The sequence below is a fragment of the Echinops telfairi genome, unplaced genomic scaffold, assembly GCF_000313985.2.
Source record: "Echinops telfairi isolate 266 unplaced genomic scaffold, ASM31398v2 ScPeMD7_18;HRSCAF=68, whole genome shotgun sequence".
NCBI classification, from domain to species: Eukaryota; Metazoa; Chordata; class Mammalia; order Afrosoricida; family Tenrecidae; genus Echinops; species Echinops telfairi.
Genome location: NW_022103915.1, coordinates 27,940,069 through 27,964,388, shown reverse-complemented (window position 1 = coordinate 27,964,388; position 24,320 = coordinate 27,940,069). Strand labels below are relative to the sequence as shown.

Genomic DNA, 24,320 nt, shown 5'->3' with positions numbered 1-24,320 from the left:
CCAGAAGCCTTTCAACATCATCGTGGGTAGTCTAGCTTTCCATTGCCATGTACATTTTATCACCAGTCTGTCAGTGACTTCAAAACTGACCTTCAGGGTTTCAACTGGTCCTGGCCTCCCAGTGCAGGAGGACGCACTGCTCACCCTAACTCCCAAGCCCGGTGCCCTCCAGCCCACCACCCCTGGTCATGGGGCCCACTGCCTCCCTTCTGGGGAGAGTCTGCACTTCCTCTGAGAAGCTCGGGTCTAAACCAGACACCGGCTACCGTCTTCTAGCACGCACTCAGTGGCCTGGACAGCACTGCGCACGCAGAGCCCGCTTTCATACACTTGTTTGCCACGAAGCTGGAACGGCAGTCCTCTGTTCACTGGCAATAGCTTGTTTAGTGCACGGCCGGACACAGAGAAGGTACTCGAGGAATAAAAGCAGGTATCGATCTTTCTGAATATTTTATTGGGGTAGAACAGGGCATATTTGCATGGGATAATTCTGAAAGTTATCTCCAGTTCTTGACATGCACTTTCAGGACTGACCAGGCTCACCCCAACCACTGTTTGTAATTTCAGTCATCCATCAAAGTAAAAAAAGAAATCATCTGCCAAAAAGTGGGTAAGAAAGAATGAGAGTGATTTTAAAATGTTAACTAGATTAAAAAAATGTTTGGTTTCTATTTATTTACATGTCCCCTCTTCTCATTTTCACAGATTATAGCAACAGACTCGGGGTATCACAGAACCCCTTACAAATTCCAGTTTACAGGTAACTTGATCAATGGACAAACAAGGGCCAAGAAAACATCGGCTCCCCCACTGGCAACTTGTGTATTCTTATTCTATCTCTTTCCCCTTCTCTTAACATTAGCTGCCTTTAGACAGAGAGGGATCATTAAGATTCTGTGGGCATGCAGCTTGGCGAATTATGGCGATTTTCACCAGCGTCCCGGGAAGAACTGGCAGGGGCACGCTTCTCACTCCAACCACTGTTTAAGTTTACCTTCACAAACCTAACAAGACCTATGCTAACAGTGAAGCCAGGTCACCACTCCTACCAGTGATGTGCCCATGCCCTTGAAGACCTGGGCCAAGCAGCCAAGCTGGAGGTTTTCCAGGTTGGCAAAAGCAGATGCCGTGCTGGCTCAGGGCTCCCAGTGCACGGAGGAGTTATCCAGGCAATGGCAACACGGCAGGATACTTAGAAAGCAGGCCAGGCGGCTGCTCTGGTTTTACCTTCAGTAATCCAACCTGTGCACAACTGCTCAGAAAGGGCAGGGGTTTGGGTGCTGCTTCGCAGCAGCTGCACTTGAAAAGCCATTGCATTCTTTCGGGTCAGTTTATTATGATGCATCATTCCAAAAAGAATCACCGCTTACGGCTCTTTATCGTGTGCACGCGACAGGAAGAATAAGAACATGGTATCAGGATGGGAGGAAGACTCACGAACAAGCTGCAATATGCCGATGGCACAACCTCACTGCTGAAAGCAAAGACTTGAAACACTTACTGATGAGAGCGAAGACTGCAGCCTGCAGAACGGATTCCGCTGCAACACAGAGACATCGCAAGCCCTCACACCTTGGACCAACAAGCCACAAACACCACGAGAAGTGGAGAAAGACTGAAGACAGCGTGGATTTCATTTTACTTGGAGCCACAATCCATGCCGATGGGAGGGAGCATCAGCCAGGAGACCAAGTGAAGTATCGCTCGGGGCAGATCTGCTGTGAAAGACCTCTCTGAGGAGTGTAAGCAGCAGCGTTACTCTGAGGACTGCGGTGTGCCTGACATGGGCCTTGGCAGTTTGGTATATGTGTTGCAGGAGGCCTTGTAGTTTGAACTGCCTCGTATGCAGGCAAAAGCTGGACCGTGACTCAGGAAGATCAGAGAAGAACTGATGCATTTGAATGATGGTGTTGGCAAAGAACACTGAGCAAGCCATGGGCTGCCAGAAAACAAATGTGACTTGGGAGAAGTCCAGCCAGTGTGCTCTTTAGAAGTGAGGGTGGTGAGACTTCATCTTGTGTACTTTGGAGCTGTCAGCAGGAAGGGCCGTCCCTGAGACGGAACATGTGTTCACCAAAGTAGTGGGTGAATGAAAAAGGGGAAGACCTTGAACAAGACAGATGGACACAGTGGTTGCCAACGACAGGCTCACACACAGCGATGGCTCGGAGGCTGGCGCAGGACTGGGCAGGATCTCCTTCTGTTGGACAGAATGGCCGCTAGGAGTCGGAACTACTCTATGGCATCTAACAGTTACAGCAACATGGTAACTAAGCAGGCCCACAGCTTTCCTCACCAAGCCTCTCCCAAGGGTGGCCTGCGAACGTGAATTCTCCAGACTCATCAGGGAAGACAGAAAACCATTTTCATTAAGAGCACACGCTAGTCCCTTTGGTCCCTAGAAAACACTCAGTCTACAGCTCAAGATGCCCAGAAAAGAAGTCCCTGGAAATAAGGGCTGGCAGTAGTCTCTGTACGATGGAAAGAACCCAGGGCTCACTGGCTAGCCCCAGTACTTCTCCAGTATGCCGGGAGGCCACCCTTCAGTTCTACTATCTGGCAACTGGCTGGGAGCCTGAGTGCTGGCTACAGAGACTGTGCAGGAGAGCACAGGCATGCTTCTCTCCCTGGGGAAGGTTTCTGATTCACTAGCCCAATGGGTAAGATGTTGGGGGGGAGGGGGGGCCACGGCGATCTCCCATGGGAAGCATAGAGCAGCACACCTGTACATTTGGGGGAGGCTCAACATCCACTAGGAACCCTTTGATTTTCACACCTTTCACCTTCATCTTCGGGAAGGGCGGCAGTTAAGAGAGCAGGCCACTCTCCTCCCTCCCTTGCTACAAACGAGGAGAACCCAGCTGGGGTGGCCCAGGACTCGAGCAAAGAACCTCAGTGGGAGTAGGGTCGCGGCAGTTCTGAGTGTGCTAGAATGCCAACCCATGATATGGAAGCTGCTCTAGCTGGGTCTGCCACCGAGTCGTGTGTCTCCCAACAAGTGGCTGGTGGTCTCCAGCTGCTGAGCTTGCAGGCAGCAGCCCGGTGAGCAACCACACGCATGAGCACCACCAACAGGCGCTTCCGCCACACCCTTCTGGATTCTAGAAAGCCAAGACTTCACTAACTGCTCTTTGCCCACGGGCCTCTGGCCCGTCAAGCTGTTCTGCACACTGCCCGGTCCATCAGCACTGGGGGCCGGAGTTCCTCAGCAGTTTGGGAAAGGGTGGCGGAGGGGGTGTGAGCAGAGAGGTGGGGGGGGCTATCATTGTTTCTTGATTCCTTCCGTGAGAAGCCAGGACAGCTCCCCAATGGAAGCCGCTGGTCCCCTTCGTCACGGGAAGGCAGAGAAGGGAACGGCCCACTAGGAAATGTGGCTGGGCCACACAACGTCACAAGAAACTCAGCTACAGGCTCTCCTAGCTTGGCAAGAACGAATCAATTCCTGGCCTCTTCTTGAAATGGGCAGGTGAGTATACAAGGGGCCCCCCACCCCTAAAGCTAGCACTACCACGTTGTCTCTGGAGTTGGGAATTGAAAGAGAGGCAACAAAACGCCCATAAAGGAGGGAGAGACTAGAGAGGGCTCATGGGAAGAATCGGTCACGAGGCAGGGACAACCTTCTCTGGCTGGGTGGGAGGTTTCCATTCAGCTAACATGACTGCATGAGAAGTTGGTGTTCACGCTCTGACCTTGGACACACAGCGGGGGGAGAGAGAGCAATGAGGACTAGTCATCGTCCAGTGACCGGCTGGACACTGGCTTCTGGTAGTAACGGTTCACTGGTGCCTCCTGGAACCCCTCAGATTCTGGAGCAAAGGCCCTACTAAGCTATGTTAGTACACCAGTGTTCCTCATTCCCAAAGACTGCATTTAACCCTGCTCTGACGTTCCCTGGTGTTTGAGTAAATAATGATGCCTGTGAGATGCCACGGACCCTCCATTGCCATTATACTTTCAAGGCAAGCCCTACGTAGACTGGACAGAGGACCGTCGGGCTTCTGAAAATCCAGAGATCCCGGGGAGAGGAGTTTTGTCCCTTCCAAATAAAACGGAACTATGCTCATTCTGAACGGGCAATGCACCGGGCACAGCAGATCATGCTGCTGTTGTGTTGGGGTTTTAATGCCCACACGAACTGACATCTTAATTGGCCATCACCTCATCACACCGACATTAAGAAAAGTAGCAGGTCCTTTCGTGACTTTACAAAGTGTGTGACTTCTGCCAGCCTTGGGCCAACCATTAAACATGAACTGCAGGGAGCAGGCTGGCTGGGGCTGTAGCGTTGGTTCTATGGGAGGAACGAGATGTGCAAGAAGGATTCGCAGCCTGTTTGACTACAGGATTAGCAACTTCGTGCGTGCCCATCGCTCCTGCACTGGCACTTGAACATGCTAAGGATGCTCCCGGTCTCACTACTTGGTTCTTTTTCAGTCATTAAAAATGTAAAATCAAACCTTGGAAGATCTCTGGGGTTTAAAGCTCTCAGACAGGGAGAGTCACCAAAGATAACACACTCAAAACACGAATACAGCACTCCACATGTGCCTGCACACGCAGTGACACGCAAGTCGCCAGGGAGAATCTGGACTGAGGTTCCTCCCCAACAAAATGACCGATTGAGAGAGAGACAGACAGAGAGACAAGAGATGGAACACTTCTTCCACAGTCTTTTCCCACTCTGTTGGCAATCTTTCCCAGGGCTACTTTGATGGTGCCCAAAAGATAGCTGATCTTGGGTCTCCTTATGTAAGCTTTGGTTGGCAGGAAAGTTAAGAATGGCAGAGTGGTGGCTCCAGCTTGGCTCTGTGGTCGGGCAGCATGCAGCTCTCTGGACAAGTCCCTCTACACGGCAGGGCTATGAAGATGGAGGCAAAACACAGCACCCCGCTTTGGGGAAGGGCTGTGTGGCCAAAAGTACTTAAAAAACCAAAAACAAAACAGGAGCTGGGGGAGGAGGAAAGAAGAAATGGAAGGACGGGAGACACTAAGCTCCAGATGCTAAGTTCAGGCTGTCTTAGGACATCAAGAAAAGGAAAAACAAACTAGCCATCAAAACCGTGATATTTGAAGAGGTCAGCTTCTCCAAGGGCTGAGTTACCAACCTGAATCCGCAAACAGGTGCATGACAGATAATTTCTCACGGGGGTTTACCGTCTCTTCCTTTTGAAGGAAAGCTACAGGTCGTGGAGGCCCTGGACCGGCAGAGGCCGTCATGGTTTTGAAAAGTGGGAAGCAGTAAGAAACGCTCACTGCGGGCTATCCACAAGCAGGAATCAATTCTCTCCACCCACCGGAGGGCCAGCTCGCTACAAGGAAGTCTGGCCAGGATGACAGGTGGGTGCTTCTGAAACAGCAAGTATTCTCCACAGAGGGCAGTAGGGGGGTTAGGGTTAGACCTTGGGAAAGGCCCAGACACTGTGACTGCCTTGAAGAAGTATCTGATAGTGGGGGGAGACCACCTCTGACGACCAGAACAAAGTGTGCAAAGATCAAAGCCCGTGGGAGTCCAGGGCCGGGGTGAGCCAGACGACGGACGAGCAACATCACTGCTTCCGGATGCTTTTAAGAGGCAAAACTTAAGACGAAAGAAAGAATGCTTTGGTTGCTCACTTGGCAGACTACAGAAGGATTCAAAGGTAGCTGACTGGGAAGGAGTGGAAGGCACTTGCTCCTCAGGAAGGAGGGCCAGGTGCGCTGCGAGGCTGCAGGGCCTGGGCCAGTAGGGGCTCTTGATGGGCCCAGAATGGGACCCTTCAGCCTGCATGGTGGATGGGAAACAGACAGGCCTGCATGGTTAGCCAGCGACAGGCTGGGGTTAGTGTGATTTCACGAGTAGAATAGTTACAAAATAAAACTTCTTTTAATGGAAAAACAAACACAAGCCACCTCTCTCTTGAAAGGTGAGATGCTGCAAAGGAACGGTGAGAAGCGGTTTCTTTTTTTTCCCCAAACTATTTACAAAAAACCATTTCGAGTGGAGGAGGCCACCTGCAGTAGATGAGGAAATGTTTTGCGCTCGCACTGGCCCCTGAAGTGTGGTTCCTGGGACTGGCTCAGAAAGGCCACACGCTGTCCTGGGCAAGGGGAGGAGGGTTGTCGCCGGGAGCACCAGAAAGGCTCAGTCTTCTGTCTCTTCGTAAGTCGTCTCGTCAAAAGGCCTGTCCAGGAGAGGCACCAACCGATGCCGGGAATACTTCAGCTGCAGTAGGTCCCCAACTTCATCTATCTCTTTCAAAGCCTGCAACACACGGGACAGAGCAAAGGTCAGCCAGGGCCGGTCAGACGCATGCACACCGCTTCCTGGGTGGTTTTCTATACACAGCGGAGGCTGAGGCTATCAGGGGAGGGACTGCTACCCTAGTCCATTTACTCCCAGAGAAGGCAGTACAGCGGTAGGAAAGAGCTGCTTTTCTGAGCAAGCAACCATCCCTGACCCAAGAGTAGGTAGGTCCTAGTCACCTGGAGCAACAAAGAGAGGAGGAGGAAGTCAGGAATAGGAGGGGACATGGCGTGTATGGCTGGCTCCTGGTATCCAGGAACAACTGCCTCCTGGGCCAGGAGACCACATCTGGATGCTACCCAGTTACCATTCCTGAGCGGCTTTGATGAAACACTCTACCGAAGAATCCTGCTTAGAAGGGAGAAATGTACAGCAGAATTGCAAATGCTCATGGATGCTGGACTTTCTGGAGTCACTGAGGGTGGATGAAACACAGTGGTGAACCACCGCCCCAATCACCATGAAATCTCAAACATCCACAGAAGTCATCTTAAGATTGAATAACAGTTTAGCTTGGTCAGTTAAAAAAAAAAAAAAGTAAACATTCACCCTGCGCTGTAAGCTCTTCGAAGAAGCAGCTTTGTGGATTCAGATTGACAACAGCAACTTGAAGGACCAGACAGGAAGCTTTGGGGGTGCAGGTGGGGGCAGCGAGTTTGTGTTCATGAGGGAGGAGCAACTCGAGAAGTGAGAATGTCTGCACAACTCAGAGAATGCACAGTGCCACTAAGCTGCACACGTACAAACAACTGCGCCTGGTGTACATTTTGTTGTACATGTCCTCCACAGCAACACCGAAAGAGACGAGATTTAGAAAGGCAAAGAGAACGTGCGGAGGCAGCCAGACAAAGGGGAAAGGATGCTCGAGAGAGAAGATGTGCAGGCAGAGTGACAACGTCCACAGAGGTTAGCGTAGGCAGAGAGCTGTATCCCTGGGGCACTGAGTGCAGCAGGAGGAAGGCAGAGAGCTCTGCACGGCCCTCTTGGTGCAGGGCCCAGGGCCCATCTACAGAGGCTGCCATTCAGGTGGAGTGAGAATATTCCTAGCAGCACGGGGTACAACTGCCTCTGTTTTGCCAATTCATTTGCTCCAAGAACATCAGGATTAGCCTGCCTTCAAGCTCATCTGACATGAAGGCTTTCTCAGAAGCAGACATATTTAGTTACATCCAGGCCGAAACGTCTACTCACAGTATCGAGTAATTCTTTGGTGTGAGCTGCCGACAAGCAAAACCTGGCTCTGGACTCAATGATCGGGGTCGCAGGAAATCCCACCACAACCACACCGATGTTCCGCTTCAACATCTCCCGTCCAAAGGCGCTGCAAAAGGAAACAGAGGAAAGCAAATCAGGATGTGTCCAGTGGGAAGGCCTGACGGCTCGCTGGTGAAGCGTCACTGGGGCCTGCCACAAGGAGTGCCCCCAGCTCCTCTGAAAGTGAAGATGGGCAGGTCACAAACACCACGTCCATTCCGCGCTGAGCTGGGCCTCTCCTGCCAGGCTCCCTTCACCCAGGTGGAAGAAAGAACACAGCTGGCCGAACCCAATTACTTGGGGCTGAAGTCTGAGAGAACCCCGAGATGAGGAAGACTGCCCTGGAAGCCCACAATTAACTTGACTGACAGTTTGAGGCCACAAAGGCTGTGATACGGGCACCTCTCTGCGGACAGGTTGTCCAAACTGACTGTCACCAATCATCTCAGGGCACGACTGCCTCTGGAACTCAGGGTGCCTTTGGGTGTGTGTCAGGCCAGCTGACTCTGGCAGCGATTCACCAGACAGCATGGTTCATGGTCGTGTTTAAAGTGCCTGCCATCTGCCAAATTGGCGGCGGGTGACTTTACCCCACCTCTGTATCTTGTCTAAATAACACAGTACGAACTTACATGTGAATTCCGTTATGTGAATTATATTGTTCTTGGTCTTTTCTTCTTGCTAATGCGTTTTGTCTTGGCAAAGCTCTTCCTGTACGCTGCTTCTGGGATTCCTGCGTGCTGAGCACTACGTTAATACCAGCCTTTTCAAAGAGGCTTTCACCCTCTCCAGTGCCAGGGTATCCTCAGGGTGCTGGAGCTGAACACCCTGTGCCTCCAGCCCACATGCTGAAACGGTCTATTCCGTTCTAGAGCTTCATACACTGTCCAGTCCGTCCACGTGCGGAGAGCAGACAGGGTACCAGAGCTGACCCCGTCCCTGGGGACCGTGTGCCACAGTACACTTGTGCGCCACAGACTTTTCCGTGGCTGATCTTAAGCACCTTTCCTCCGATTTCCTCTTTCCTATCTTTGGAACCACGATACTTCCAGCTTTTCCAGGTTAGTACTTCCTGCTAGTCACATCAATAGGAGCCCTGGTGGCATTAGTGGGTTACACTATGGGCCACTAACCAAGAGGTCAGCTGTCCGAAACCACCAGCCACTCCGAGAGAGCAGGATGAGGCTTTCTGCTTTCATAAACGTCTACAGCCTTGGACACTCACGAGAGTCGCTGAGCTGGAATCAGCTGGATGCAGTGAGTCTGGAATTCGAACCAATAAAAGCTTGCTGAGCGCCCCTCGGGAGTCCGGGGTGGTGGAAGGCCCTGGGGCTTCCAAGATTCAGTGTATGTGCTCCTTTGAAAAGTTCAGTTAAATCTGAGGACTGAACCGGACCTGATCTTAATCTGATCAAAATGCACCCATTCCAAAAGAGGTGCATGCACTGGAACGCCAGCGCCGTTATCCTCCAGCTTCTGTGCACTTAGGCGTAGAATGGTTTTCCGTACAGTTACAGTCACACTTTGTTTTCAAGTGTCGGGAAGTAGATTCCCAATGAGGCCTGCCCAATTGTATTTAACAGCCTAATCAGACGCCCCACAAGGGACTCCTGACCCCTTTAAATGCTGCTCTATGTTCCCTATAGCCTATCCTCTAACGCCTACTAACGTAGTGATGTTAATGGGGCTGGCTCGGGCGCAGGAGGATGTGAGCTCCAGCAGGCCGAGGGTTGCTGTGTTCTACTCGCCCCTCGACACCACTCCCCTAGAACAATGCCCGTATCACGCACTCACATGCTTGATGAAAGGATGAACAAATCGACAATACGTTCCATGTAAAACCTGCTGTTTAGCTGACAGCACGTCTAGCACGTGAAGCCTCCTATGGAGAGACAGAACGTTTGTCTCCACCCAAACCCACAGTCCCCAGTCCTACCCCCAGCTTCTGGAGGCCCAGGGAGGGTGTGCAGAGTTGGCGAGGGGGCCTACCCAATTTTGGCCGGCATGTAGAGCATCAGGGGCACCACCGGGGAGTCTTCGTTGCCGTAGATGATGAAGCCCATCTTCTTCAGGCGCCTCCGGAAGTACCTGGTGTTCTCTGCTAACTGCTGCACACAGTCTCTGCCTGGACGGTCCAGGGAGGGAAGACAACACAGTCTGAGCGGGAGGGGCAGGGAGGGCACTTCTCGAGCTCATCCGCCTAGTCGGGCCCAGGCTGGAGTTCATTTCCAACAGAAAATCTTTTGGCGTACACACACACACAAATCGGTTTAAAACTCACTGATCTGACTATATTGATCAATTATATTAATGTTATTATAAAGCTTCCACACCCAAGCCGGGACCGCATCTGCTACCCTGCTCTGTACTCTAGGTACCAGGTGCTGACCACAGGGTTTAAACTAACTTGGAACACGAAGTTTAACAACTAACAGATGAGGCCCTTTGACTTTTGGATTCTCAGCCTCCAGAACAGATAGGCCGTGGAACATACCCCAGCCCCTGCAGGCTGCTTGGGCGCAGCCCCCACAATGTTTAGAGCAAGCCCCGAGGATCCCCGAGTTCCAAGAACAAGACCTAAGTATGCATCAAAATCCAGCATCCAATCAGGTGAAGTTCCCAACTATGGATACTTAGGTTTAAAATTCAAAGAAATAGAAAACTCCAATCCACAATGGGAGAAAAGTCCATCCAAAGGCCAGAAAGGAGTATCAGCAGACAAGGCTGTCACACACCTACCACAATGATGCTCCTACATCAGAAAGGGAGGGAATGAGAGCATGGGACTGAAGCGGGAATGCCATACAGACACAGGGACAAGCGGCGGGGACCAGAGCCAAGGAGGACCACTCCCCAGGGCATCGCTGAGTGCGACCAGCCAGACCCAACACAACAGACTGCGCAGGTGCCTCCCGCTGTTCAAAAATGCTCTTTCCGCCACTTTGTGTTTTACAAAGGGTCTATATTGGTACATTTTCCTTAACCGAAATAAACCTGAAGAGGGCTTTCACTTGGAAGGAAGGAAAGAAAGGCGGGATGGAAGAAAGAAAATGAAGGAAGGACGTATGGACACACAGACAAAGCAGGAGCCGGGCACCCGGAGCTACCAGATTAGCATTGGCGAGCTCCTCTCCCCCACCCCCCAGGGCCTACGCCTGCACCCCAGCACCATCAGCCCCAGCTCTGACCTGTATGTGTGTTAGTATGCTGTTAGGTTTCACGTGTCCTTTGGTATGATTTGGTAGGTGATTTTGGGGAGTCAGGGAATGCTCAAAAAAGTCCCACCATATAAATGAATGGTAAAGAGCGCCCTTGCTTTTCGCCACTTTGGCTCTGAAAAGTCTCACCAGAATAAATGCTCCCCTTTTGGATCGTAGGAAACCTGTGTGTTGGACAACTTCATTCATATGAAATCTGAAATGGGCATGATTATAGCAATAGGAAACAATAGAGAGGACCAGAGAAATCGTGGGGGCCGGGGAGTTGGGGTAGGATTGCAACAGCGTGAGGAAACTGTGACAAAAAGTTCCACACAGGATTTGTTTTGTTTTTGTTTTTTAATCATTTTATTAGGGGCTCATACGACTCATCACAATCCATACATCCATCAATTATGTAAAGCACATTTGTACATTCATTGCCCTCATCATTCTCAAAACATTTGCGCTCCATGTAAGCCCCTGGCATCAGGTTCTCATTTTTCCCCTCCCTCCCTGCTGCCCCCTCCCTCATGAGCCCTTGATAATTTATAAATTATTATTTTGTCATATCCTGCCCTGTCCGACATCTCCCTTCACCCACTTTTCTGTTGTCCGTCCCCCAAGGAGGAGGTCACATATAGATCCTTGTAATCAGTTCCCTCTTTCCAACCCACTCTCCCTCTACCCTCCCAGTATCGCCACTCACACCACTGGTCCTGTAGGGATCATCGGCCCTGGATTCCCTGTGTTTCTAGTTCCTATCTGTACCAGTGTACATCCTCTGGTCTAGCCAGACTTGCGAGGTAGAATTCAGATCATGATGTGTGTGGGGGGGAGGAAGCATTTAGGAACTAGAGAAAAGCTGTATTTTTCATGGTTACATCGCACCCTGTCTGGCTCATCTCCTCCCCGAGACTCCTCTGCAAGGGGATCTCCAGCCTCACGTGACTTTGTGATGCTACATGACGAGATGCATTTGTCAGAGCGGACCGAATGACCTAAGTCTGCTGCATCTGACTGGGGCTTCATGTGGACGACACGTCTGGACGTCACTGTGCTCTCATTTTCCCAGGGGACTGTCACTCCCAGGGGACTGACTCATCCAGACAAAACAAAAACTATCCAGGTAAAGAAGAAATGTGAAAAGAGGCAAACCTTCCTGTCTGTACTGCCGACTCATCAAGTCTAGACAAGTTTGTTAAATGAAAGGAGATGGAACTGTCTGCTTCATTAGTCATTCACATGTTCCCTTGACACGTCTCATGAAAAAACAAAACACCTAAATGAACAATCCTGCACACAGCTGGAAACGGGTCTTTAAAACCCCCAGGCTATGCATTTCCCTTACTATGTAGTAGGATCCCATTGTAAGGAGACACCACAACTTGCTTATCCATTCTGCTAACACCACCTATTGAGGGACATCAGAGCGAAGATTACCGATCTTCAGTTGAGTGGCTATAAGGTTTAGATACAAAATAAAGTCTTTCCTAAAGATATATGTAAACACCCCAGTTGCACCAAACCAAAGCAAACTCAGAACTGCCCTGCGGGGTTCTGAGACTGGAGTAGAGACTGTCTTTCCCTCAGAGCCGCTGGGAAGGTTAGCAGTTAGCTCCCTGTTCAGCAGCCCAGTAAGTAAACCACTACACCACCCAGTCACACCCAGGTAAGTAAAGAATGACAGAAACTAGCAATTAACAACTCAGTTTCATTTGTTTCTAACTGCTTTAGGAAAAGAGTGTTTTTTTAGAAAAGAAACTCTACTTTACACATAAATCAACAGGCCCAGAGACGTAACTTACTTTCCCCAAGGTCTTCGGTTTGGAAGGAGGCATTGGCTCTTCAGATTCCAGGCCAAGCTTTCTCTTCCAGACCACACCCAGAACTCCCTCGGTTTTCAGTGTAACGCACAAAGCCCTGACTGGGCAATAGCGTCTGCACTTTCGTCTGGAACAGCCCTCCCGACAGGCAAGTGCAGGGGGTGTGGGTGAGTGGCCTCTGGAGACTGGGCGAGTAAGAGGCAACCAAATGCCCTACTCCTCACTTACTCTTTTTTTTTGGTGCTGCCAGGATGCTGGGCTTTAATCAGGGACACCCGCACTCCCGGCCACTAACTTACTCTTTATCCAACACTCACACCTGCAGCACCTGCCCCACTGCCGACTGTCGTGCACATCAACTAGGCACAGTGTGACAGCAAGGCCACACTGGGGTTCGCAGCTCCTATGAGGCCTGGGGCCCTGCAGCTCAAAACTGCCTGGGCGGTGAGGGGGAGGAAAGAAAGAGGCTTGGGAGAGGGTATTTGGAAGAAATGCCTGTCGGTTTAATGGCATCCTTATGTGAGCCAAACTGGGCCACCTGGGTGGGACTGCGGCCAGTGCCCAGGCCCACAGAGCAGAGCAGGCCAAGGATGGTGACCACAGAGCCCTGGGAGGAAGCTCCAAGAGCCAGCCCGGAGGAAAGGGCGGTGGGGAGGCCATGGGCCCTCCAGTCACACAGCTCTGCCTCATCCAGCTGCGTCTCCTCCGGGCCTCCTCTCCCCGAGGGGACCGCCAGACTGGCGGCCACAGTGAGGAGCACACCGGCCAATCTGAGCTGTCGCTGCGCCTGTGGTCGCCTTTCCTGAATCTACAAGCCGGACAAGTGGGTGGTCTGAAAACTACCAGAAATCCTCCATCTTTGCACAATGTTGATTTCCAACGAAGAGCCTGGTCAAGAACCAGTGGAGAATCTTCCAAAGAGCTCGTTTTGAGCAGGCAGCCTGTACCCACAGCACTGGGAGAAAGTCAACTCGTTTGGGGTGAACCACAGACATTAAGAGGTTTGTTTGCCCTACCGAATTCTCAGACTGTACCATAAAACCACTAATGTTTGGCTCTTTTTAGCCCCCAAAGGCAGGTTCTATGGTTTGACCTAGTAATTTCAAAGATAACCTCAAGGGGTGTCGAAGGAGCCACGTGAAGTAGACAATCAGCGAGGCCTGACAGTTAAACACACGGCAAAGGGGTTGCCTCTGGCTCTGAGGTGACACTGGGTTGTGACGACAATATGGCAAAACCCATTTTGAAGTACGTGCCATATAAAACAGCAGGATGGAAGAACGTGAAATTGAAGAATTCTCTACTACTCATTCTTATTAATGACCATAATCTGAAATCAGGGAAGAACAGACTTCAGGATTTTCTTGGCTTCAAACCCAAACCGGTTCTGACTTACGTTGCTCCTGTTAAGACAGAGCGCATTGCCTCGGGTTTTCACGGCTGCCCACTTCTGCAGAAGCAGACTGCCTTGTCGGGGGGTGTGAAGCTCTAACCTTCAGCTGCTGTGCCACTCGGGCTCCTGTTGGCTTGGGGTCTCCAAACAACACAGTCCCAGGACCAATTCCAGTTACTTGTCAGTTAAAGGACAGTACATTAAGGGATGGAATGTGAGGGTGGAAAAAAGTAATCCATCAATCAAAATGTATACTGTCACAAGCATTTCATTGTGGATGTTTTATACAATACCTCATTTATTTAATAATTTATGTTTAAGACTGATTAAACTTTTACTTTAATTGTCTGGTCCAAAGATTATTTATTTCATAAATCTGATGGGATAACATCTCAAACGATAAGCTCTCTGTACAAAAGGTATTATTTTTGCTTTGTGAAAGTTTATTTTTCCTAATGTTACACTTTGGTTGGATAGTACTGAATAGAGAAAAAGGAGTATGCTTCACTCTGGGAATTCTGCTCTTCAAAAACATGTTTTAAAAATCAGAAACCGACTCAGCATTCCTCGTGTTTGCAGTGCCCACATCTGCACCTAAACCTACAGTTGGGACACATATCTTAAAGACCTCATATCTAAGTTTTTAGAATCAGAGATGAGTCCCATGAAGACGGTTTTCAAAGGTTACTGTCATAGAAATCAGGGAAGCGCTTCGTCCTGGTTTCCTTGAAAGTGAAGAAAGGATGTAATATACCAGGCATGGTGCCAAGCTCAACAAACACTCGTCAGTGAACACAACTCTAATCAGGTGAAAGTACACTTGGCACATCTCTAAACATTATCAAATCAACTCCTAGCCCGATGTAGTAGTTACATAATCTAGGGTCAATTTGGGACTTGAGAGAATTAAGAGTAAAAGGAGTGGAGTCTGGTCTGTCAATGGGTCATAGCCAACGAGGCCTCTGTGTGGGCATGGCCTTCTCCTGAGAATTCTGGGAACTCGGGTATTTTCCTCTTTAGAGCGGGAGACACTTCTCTCTCTCTCTGCTCACTCCCTGAGAGACGCTCTACGACAATACACATGGTGATACGTTACGCCCTGGGAGCTGGAGAAACCACATAGACCTACCCTGATGCAACCAGACCTCTGGAACCGGAGAAGCCACATAGAGACCCCTGCCAACACTGAGATGCTTACAAAGCCACCAGATCCACAGGACATCCAAACCCACTGGCCTGCGGTCCTCCACCATTCGGCATCACTGCATGCATTTTGTGAGTCTGAAGAAGACTTTATAGATTGATATCGGACTTTTAGGCTAATATTGGATTTATGGACTTGATCTGGGCTGGGACATTTTCTCAATATTCAATTGCTCTTGTACATAAACTTCTTTCTGATATACTTGAGTGTCTATTATTGGTTTCCCCAGTCTACTCGGATTACACATGCGCCTTCCCTCCTGTTACGGTATTGTTTCAGTTTACTCCACTCTTACCAGCAGTGCGCACAGGGCAGGCTGACTGATTGCTTCACAACGGTGCCCTGGCTAACTTCAGTGTTAGGCCAGCAGCAAAATCTTCTCTTCTCAGCAAGAAGTAAGTCTCTTGGCTTATTCAGAGAGGATTCAGGCTCGACTTCAACTTGCAGCGTCAGCAGTTACAAGAACTGGAGATAGTTTGCACAGTTGAAAATCTGAGACATGTCAAGACGACACCATGAAGAGAGATGTGCGAGGCTGAACAATGAATCCCTCTCCAGCGCCACATTTAAACCACCGCATCTTCCCACACTGGAGCGGCACCTTCTGAGAGCAAGAAGAGACTGGGTAGGTGTGCTCACGTCTCCCTTTCAGACAGAAGCAAAACTAAGAGGCATTTTACAGCTGGTGAAACTTATGTCCCAGAGGTAATACCGAGTGCAGGAACCAGGAGCTGAATGTCCCCTTCCTCAGGTACTCTGTAACCACTACCAACTGACCCACTCCCGCGCCGGTGTTAAGGAGGGCAAAGTACAGAGGAATCTTAGGTAGCACGAACATTTGAAAGGGGAAGTGCCTGAGAAACTCTATTTAATAATACCTAAGTGATGCGGTATGCTGGCCTGGCCCCTGGAGCCTGACCTGCCTGACACAGTGACGACGAAGCCTGCCCCCACGCCAGTCCGGGTGTCCACACCACATCTCCCAAAGTCTCTGGCTCTAATCCACATAGGCAGAGTCCCAGGGGCCAAGGTGGGCCCACAAACTTCCTTTCACCCCTAATTCTCATTTCTTTTTTTTTTTTGTAATAGGATTTCTTTTTTTTTTTTTTAAACATTTTATTAGGGGCTCATATAACTGTTTTTTTTGGTTTGTTTTTTCTTTGTTGTTGTTTTTTAAAAAAAAACATTTTCTTAGGGGCTCATACAACTGATATCGCAATCCATACACACATCAATGTGTAAAGCGCATTTGTACATCATTCTCAAAACATTTTCTCTCCACTTAAACCCCCGACATTAGGTCCTCATTTTTCCCCTCCCTCCCCGCTCTCCCCTCCCTCATGAGCCCTTGATAGTTAATAAATTGTTATTTTGTCATATCTTGCCCTGTCTGACGTCTCCCTTCACCCACTTTTCAGTTGTCCCCCAGGGAGGAGGTCACATATAGTTCCTTGTAATCAGTTCCCTCTTTCCTACCCATTCTCCCTTTACCCTCCCTGTTTCGCCAATCACTCCACTGGTCCTGTAGGGATCATCCGCCCTGGATTCCCTGTATTTTCAGTTCCTATCTATATCAGTGTACATCCTCTGGTCTAGCCAGACTTGCAAGGTCGAATTCGAGTCATGGTAGTGGGAGCGGGGAGCCGCCCCCCCACCCACCACCATCCCCTGACCCCCTCATGATATCGCTACTCCCATTACTGTTCCTGAGGGTTTATCTGTCCTGAATTCCATGTGTAGAGAACTCTTATCTGTACCAATGTGTGTTCTCCAGTCTAGCCAGATTTGTAAGGTGGAACTGGGTCATGGTAGTGGTGGGGAAGAAGCATTCAGGAATGAGAGGAATGATGTGTTTCATCGGTGGTATACTGCACCCTGGTTGAATTGTCCCCTCCTTGTAACCCTTCTGTGGGGCTATGTCCAATTGTCTACAGATGGGCTTTGGGTCTCCACTTCAAGCCCCCTCTTTCACATGGATATAACTGTTTGTTTTGGATCTTTTGATACCTGATCCTGTCGACACCTCATGGTCACACAGGCTGGTGTGCTTCTTCTATGTGGGCTTCCCTGCTGGATGGCCGCTTGTTTAACTTCAAGCCGTTAAGACCCCAGATGCTATAACTTTTGATAGCCAGGCACCATCCATTTTTCTTCACATTTGCTTATGCACCCACTTCATCTCAGTGATTGGGTCAGGAAGGTAAGTATCAAATAGCCCTAGGTTATCAGAATAAAGTGTTCTTGTGTTTAGGGAGGCTTTGAGTAGAGGCCCAAAGTCTGGCTGCTATCTTTATACTTAACATATAAATATATATACATTGATCTTTATCCCTTTCATTATAAATTAACATATTTACCCACATACATGCCTATAGCTATACGTCTATACAACAGCTTTTGCTTCCTATTTCTTTCCTCTAGTTCCTTTCACCTTCCTCCTGTCCCACTATCATGCTCACCCTCCACTCAGCTCTCAGTAATTCCTCTTGGATACATTGCACTTGATCAATCCCCACCAGGCCTCCTCGCCATCATTTTTAGATCTCTTCTTGTTCCCTTATCCCTGAGCTTGTTGGTTCCCCCCTCCCCCTCCCCAGCCGGTCCTCTCCCATGTTCCCTAGGGACCGCCAGTCCCTTTGTTTTCTCCTCAAGATTGTCCTGCCTATCTTATATAGATAAAGGGCTAACCAAAACAAAACAATCGATAGATAGTTCCAGGTCTGTCTGCTGACCCTTATGAGTGTTTTCCAATCAGGTCTGATGAGGTGCAAGCCCTGTCCCCAAGTCAGAAGTCTGTCTTCAGGACTCCTCGGGGACTTGGTTACTTTGCTCCCCTTGCTGCCCTGTTGCACTCCCGTTGTGTTTCACCCCGCTGTGTGTGAGGCAGACCAGGCACACTTTCAGCACAGTATCTCCAGTGCTGTCCCCAGTAGCATTATGGGTCAGTGAGAGGATGTCGTGTCTTGTGGTGGGGCTGCCCCTACAGTCCTCCCTGTGCATTGGCTGCTCCGAGCAGGGATATCATCCCTGGGGCTTGGTGGGCCATAATGAGGTCCACTCTCCACGAACTTTTTGAAGCCCCATCAAATACCCTACTATTACGTGCCAGTTACCCAGAAACCAAAAGAACAGCACCACTGAGCTATAACTGAGATCTCCTCCGGCATTCTCCCCTTGGGCTTTGTGCAGACAGCCCTGGAAATGGACCCAAACATTTAGGGCTGGGTGTTCCAAGAACACAGAGGACAAGGGCAGTGTATGCAAACAGCCTGCACAGGGGGAGCCTTTGGCCTGAGCCAGGGATGAAAATATTGGAGGCTTCTCTCTTTTCTTCCCTTTCTAAGATAATCTATGAACATGCACTGACAGAATGTTGACCAGGACAAATGTTGTTTTCCATTTGAGGATCGACTTTCTCTCCTTCAAAGCCATCTGCCCCCTCGGCCCTGATATTTTGGTATAAAGGATTTTTTTTATTGCATTCTCTGTCAAGAAGAAGAGGTGGATGGAAGACGGATACAGAGTACTAACAACGCCACCCAAATGGGCGCATCTATGGAAGACCGCCTATGAAGAAGACTTGCAGTACACATGGTGAAGTTAACACTGTGCAGGGCACTGCCCTTCAGTCAAGAAACCCTTCTGAGGACAGGACACCACACCACTGTAATACGAAAGCATAGAGAGACGCTTTGGGGTCAGAGAAGAGGTCCATTTGGGATTAACAAAAGCCTAGCAGCCACTGGACGACGGGTGTAACATCAGCACACAACCAAGGTCTCCTGAAACTTTCCCTTGGAGAAAGCACTCTCTGAGAAGCCTGGGATTCAAATCCTGCTCCTCAGTGACAGTAGAAACACTGGGGCTGGAACTTCAGCACCAAGGCTCCTGCTGGCTGAGAAAGAAGGGTTTGGGTTGGGGGGCGGGGCTGCGGGGTGCGAGAGTGGTTCCTACTTCAAAAGGGAAGCAGCTGAGTGGGGTGTGGATAGGCAGGGGCTGAAGCGTGATGTTTCTGAACGTTCTTACGTGCGCAAGCACATCCTGAAGAACGAGGCCTGTGAGGATTCCAGACTGCTTATTCAGGTCATCAGAGTTCCAAAAATAACTGACTTCTTGTGAGGCGGGGGAGTGGAGGCAGCAAGCGAACATTTAATTCGATACCAACAGAAATCAAAACCACTACCTAGTCTCTAGGGTTTTCTGAAGCCAATCTAATTTTGAATCCCCACTTTAACTGCTAATTCTTTTTAAATAAATTTACATCAGACCATGCAAATGTGTTCCACCTAATATTTACTTACATGGTAACCCTCTCAAATTCAATGTCTGTTAAAGAAAAAGTGCTCAATTTTGGGGGGGAAAAGGCACCAAGTTTACATTGAGCAACTCACCAAACTGAAGAGTTACAAGAACTATGCAAATAGTGGCTGTGATACGTTTCAGCATTCCTCAGAGAAGCTTCAAAACAGACACCAAAGTAGTCAAGTTCAGGGTCTACTACTAACATACTTTGAAGCTTTAGGGCAGCTGAACGCTCAGATAGAATAACAATTTTAAAAAGGGAAAAGAAACCCTAATAGCTAAAATAATTAAAGATCAAGATTTCATTCTTGCAGCACACATTTGCTAGACAGGGCAGGAAACACACAGTACCATAGTGATTGCCCCAAAGGCAAACACCTCACCGGAAAGAGAGCCGAAAGGGCACGCTAAGGAAGCTGTGGGCACTGAACAAACCTCTCCTGCATAGCCACCGTGTACTGAACACCTGAAGGCCCTGAGGAGACAGAATTGTAAACGAAACAGACAACATTCCTGCCTGCATAGAGCATATATTCCAGTGTGGGAGAGGGAGAACACAAACAAAGCCCCAAGCCACAACAAATGCTTACACTAAAGTGGCATTTTAGAAACGGCCTGAGTGAGCTGGAGAGCCACTTCCATTAAGCATCAAGCAAAAGCACACACGGTGTTTCCAAGGGCGGAGCAAGCTGGAGCGGGCGGATCAGGATGAAGGTCAGCTGAAGGCCATCAGCATCAGACGGACAATGAGAAGAGCCGCTCCAGAACAGCGGTTCTCAACCTGGGGGTCGAACGACCCTTTCACAGGGGTCACCCGATTCTTCACAGTAGCAAAATGACAGTGATGAAGTTGCAATAAAATAATGTTATGGTTGGGGTCACCACACATGAGGAGCTGTCGTAAAGGGTCTCGGCATGAGGAAGGTTGAGAACCGCTGCTCCAGAGGGTTTTAAGGAAGACAAGCCACACGGTGGCTAAGCAGGAGAGGTTTGTTCAGTGCCCGTGGCTTCCCTAGCACGCCCTTTTGGCTCTCTTTCCTGGTGAGGTGTTTGCTCTCACCTTGACTGCTCAGTTTGGAATAGACTCAAAGACCAAGCAGACAGACCAGGGGAGAGATGGTGGTGGCCAGGACAATTAAGGTGGTAGCGATGTTGCTTTGGCTGGCTGTGTTAGTCTGGGTACTTTAGAGAAACAAATCCATAGAAACCCATGTATAAGAGAGAGTTTTATATAACGGTTAAGTGCACATCAAGAAAACATCCCAACCGAGTGCTGCCCAAACCCACAAGCCCAACATTAACCCATATGTCTGACCCCAATCCACAAAGTCCTCCTCCATCTCACAAAACACACACTATGATGCCGACTGCAAGAGGAAAGCCAAATCAGTGAGCGTGTAAGCATCTCAGCACAGGCAGGGGTCTACACACGGCTGCTCCAGCACCCAGGGCTGCATCCAAGTAGGTCCGTGCGGGTTCTCCTTGGGGATGTCTTGCAGGAAGTGAGCCTGGCCAGCTGAAGCAGGGAACTGGCTAAGGCAGATGCACCCTGGCCCGACCATCACAAAGCAAGAGAACTCGAAAGGCGAGGCTCACCAAGCCATTTAATCCCTCTGCCCTTCAATTAACTCCATATATGTTTATCAGTCAGGTTGGCACAACAAACTAACTACCTCACTGGCTACTGGTGAGACAGTTCTGACCCAGAGTGACCCTGGGTACAACAGGCCGAAACACTGTTAGGTCCTACACCATCCCCACAATCGTGCCGTGTCTGAACCCACTGTTGCCGCCACTGCGTCCACCCATCTCAGGGAGAGCCTCTTTCCTATCACTGACCCTATGCTTAGCACCAGGCATCTGCCCCTCCAGAGAACCTGTCCAGGATACATGAGCCCAAGGGAAACATGGACTGAGCACATAATTGAAAGAACAACTGGTTTCTCACATCATTCACCCACTGTTGCTCATTGCTAGTGAGTCAACTCTGATGCTGACTGCCGGGCAAGAGAGACCATTCTGAACTACGGTCCTAACCTGAAGATCACCGAGTCAATTGTGACTCATCGTGACCCTATAGGACAAGCAGAATTTCTCCCCTGGGCTTCTGCGATTGTGAATCTTTATGGCAACAGACACCCCACCTTTCTCAGAATGGCTGGTGGGTTCAAACTGCTGACCTTGAAGTTAGCAGCGAGCAGCCCAACACTTACTCCACAGCCACCGGGGCTCCTCGAACTAGAGTAGTAAGCAGGGGAATGGAGTCACAAGCGCAGTGCAATCCCGCGAGGAGAGAACAGTCTTCAGGTGCGGCCCTGCTTGGTTATCATAAGCATCCCAATTCGCTGTTCCTTGGCTGATCTCTCGACTATCATGCTGACAATTAAATCCAGATGAGCGCCATCAAGGATCTGAACCAAATAAATGCCAGCGGGGGACAGAGACATGGACAGGTTCAAAGGAGACAGTCCGCCGGCGCTGATGAGGAGATAAATATAGAACACAAAGAACACGGCGGGATAAATTCCTCCTTGGACAGCTTCAAGAATAATGGTGCCGTTATCTGTGATCAGGGGCATGGGCGAAAACGTGATGTGAAGGAAGCAAGTGGGGAAAGGCTAAACTTTGCAAACACAAAATAATTTGGGAGGAACAGTATTTTTAGAGTTGAGAGCATAGGTTCCAACTTGCATGGCCTACCACTGCCCTTACAAGGAAAACTACTCTCAGCGCCCGTGGCAATGAAGGACTTTTGTACTGCAGAGCCCACAAAAACACAAAACCAACCTCACTGCCATTGAGTTGATGTCAACCAACAGAGACCCTAAAGGACAGGGCAGACTGCTCCAGGGCGTTTCCGAGACTGTAACTTTTGACTGGTTTGAACTGTGGGTTTGAACTGCCAGCCTTGCAGTTAAACAACCCAGTGCTTAATCCCCTGTGCCACCAGGGATTCTTAAAACAGTGCCTGGTACATAGTAAACACCCAATAAATGATCTCTAACATTACTTCAAGGTGTCCTGCTGGTGCCCTGGGCTAGGCCACATACAGCTTAGGCAGGGTCAGCAGTTCAAGCCCACCAGCGGCTCTCCAGGAGAAAAGTGAGACAGCGGCTTCCATAGAGCTCAACAGTCTTCTCAGAAAGGGATGGAGCGGTTCTCCCATCTTACAAAAACCGCTGTAAGTTGGAACTGATGGCAGCAATGGGCTTGGTTTGGAGTATTATTACTTCATTCTTGGTCCACAGGTAGATTTCTCACCTTCCACGAGGGAGCGAGAGCCAGGTTCAATTCCCAGTCAAGGCACCTCTGGCATCTGTCAGGGAAGGTTTGCCTGCTGCTGCAATGCTGACCAGATTTCAGCAGAACTTACAGACGAGGAAGAAAGACCTGGTGACGCCCTTCTCAATAAAGCCCCATGACTAGCAGTGGTGCAAGGGCTCCTTGTGAGCTGGGGACAGCTGGATGGCTGCTAACATGACCACTCCATTGTGTTCAGGGTTTGCCCTCGTTTCCCATGACCCTACCCATCCTGATTTTTTGGATTTAAAAGCCTGGGCTTTTTAAGAGGAAACAATAAGTTGGCCTTCCTTTTTCTCATTGTTTATAGCACTCCATTGTCTAACTCTCTCTCTCTCTCTCTTTTTTCCCCTCTCCATCATTTTCTTGGGGGCTCTTACAGCTCCTACATCAACTGTATCAAGCATATTTGTCATTTTCTAATTCTTTAACAAGGAAATCTGACTATTTTCACACCCAGGATGCTTTGCTAACGTGCACCTACTTGGTTCCTTCTGTGGCATTCTGATTCACACCCCAGCCTTTCCTGCCAAGCCCCGCAGATCCACACACACATTCCTACTGACAGCCAGGCGTACGGCTCAAACGGCAGAATAGTGACTGAGAAATTTACTGGGGTCTCTGTGAGTCGGGTGGTAGCACCTAACAACCACCACCTAACAGTGAACCAGAGAGGCTCACCTCACCTACCGCACTTGCCCTCACTGCACTTTTAGACAGAGGGAAAAAAAAAACACAAAAAAACTCACGAACTAAAGTCTTGTAGCAACCCTCTGTCATGCAAGTCTCTCAGTCCCATTGTTCCCAACAGTATTTGCTTATTACTTTGTATCTCTGGGGCACATTTTAGTAGTTCTCACAATATTTCAAACACTTTCATAATGCTATTGCACACTTAATAGACTGCAGTATAGTTAAGTTAACGTTTTATATGCACTGGAAAACTAAAAAATTAACTTTATGGAGATGGTCTGGAACAGAACCTGCAACATCTCTGAGGTCTGCCGTCATGGGACAAACAGGACAGGTCCAGCCAAGGCATTGTAGGATGAGGATTGTAGCTTTGCTGCTTCAGAAAGCTTAGCATTCCTCATGAGACATGGGCACTTACTCATTTTACCTCGTTATTCCATGCTCAATGGACTTTATATGGTACCTAATAGAAAGGAGCCTAAGTGGTGCTGTCGGGTAAGCTTTAGACTGCTGACTACAAGGTCAGCAGTTCAAATCCATCAGTCACTCTGAGCCAGAAAGATGAGACTCTCATAAAGATTCATGGCTTAGGAACTCCTAAGGAGGGTCACTATGAGTTGGACCCTGGATAAGGGAGACCCAAGAAGAATTGATGCACTTGAACTATAGTGCTGGTAAAAAGTAACATGGCCTGCCGAAAAATGAACAAATCTGTCTGGGAAGAAATATCAAGATGTTCCTTGGAGGAGAGGATATCGAGACATCTTGCTCTACTTAAGAGGCTGGAAATAATCTCTAAAATCTGTTGCTTGAAGCCAATTCGGACTTAGTGCCTCTATACAGGGTGAGAAAGAACTGCTCTATAGGG

The 24,320-nt window shown here is 49.3% G+C and overlaps 1 protein-coding gene across 1 annotated transcript in view; it reads right to left on the bottom strand.

Annotated features, from left to right (window-relative positions):
• Positions 1 to 5,844: 5,844 nt before the first annotated feature.
• SPTLC2 (serine palmitoyltransferase long chain base subunit 2) overlaps positions 5,845 to 24,320 on the bottom strand; it is an 86,786-nt gene continuing 68,310 nt past the window's right edge. Inside the window, exons 10-12 of the mRNA XM_045288166.1 lie at positions 9,527 to 9,662; positions 7,475 to 7,604; positions 5,845 to 6,241 (exon numbers count right to left, since the gene is read on the bottom strand). Coding sequence (XP_045144101.1) covers positions 6,122 to 6,241; positions 7,475 to 7,604; positions 9,527 to 9,662 — 386 coding nt within the window. The 3' untranslated portion in view covers positions 5,845 to 6,121. The remainder of the gene's footprint in view (positions 6,242 to 7,474; positions 7,605 to 9,526; positions 9,663 to 24,320) is intronic.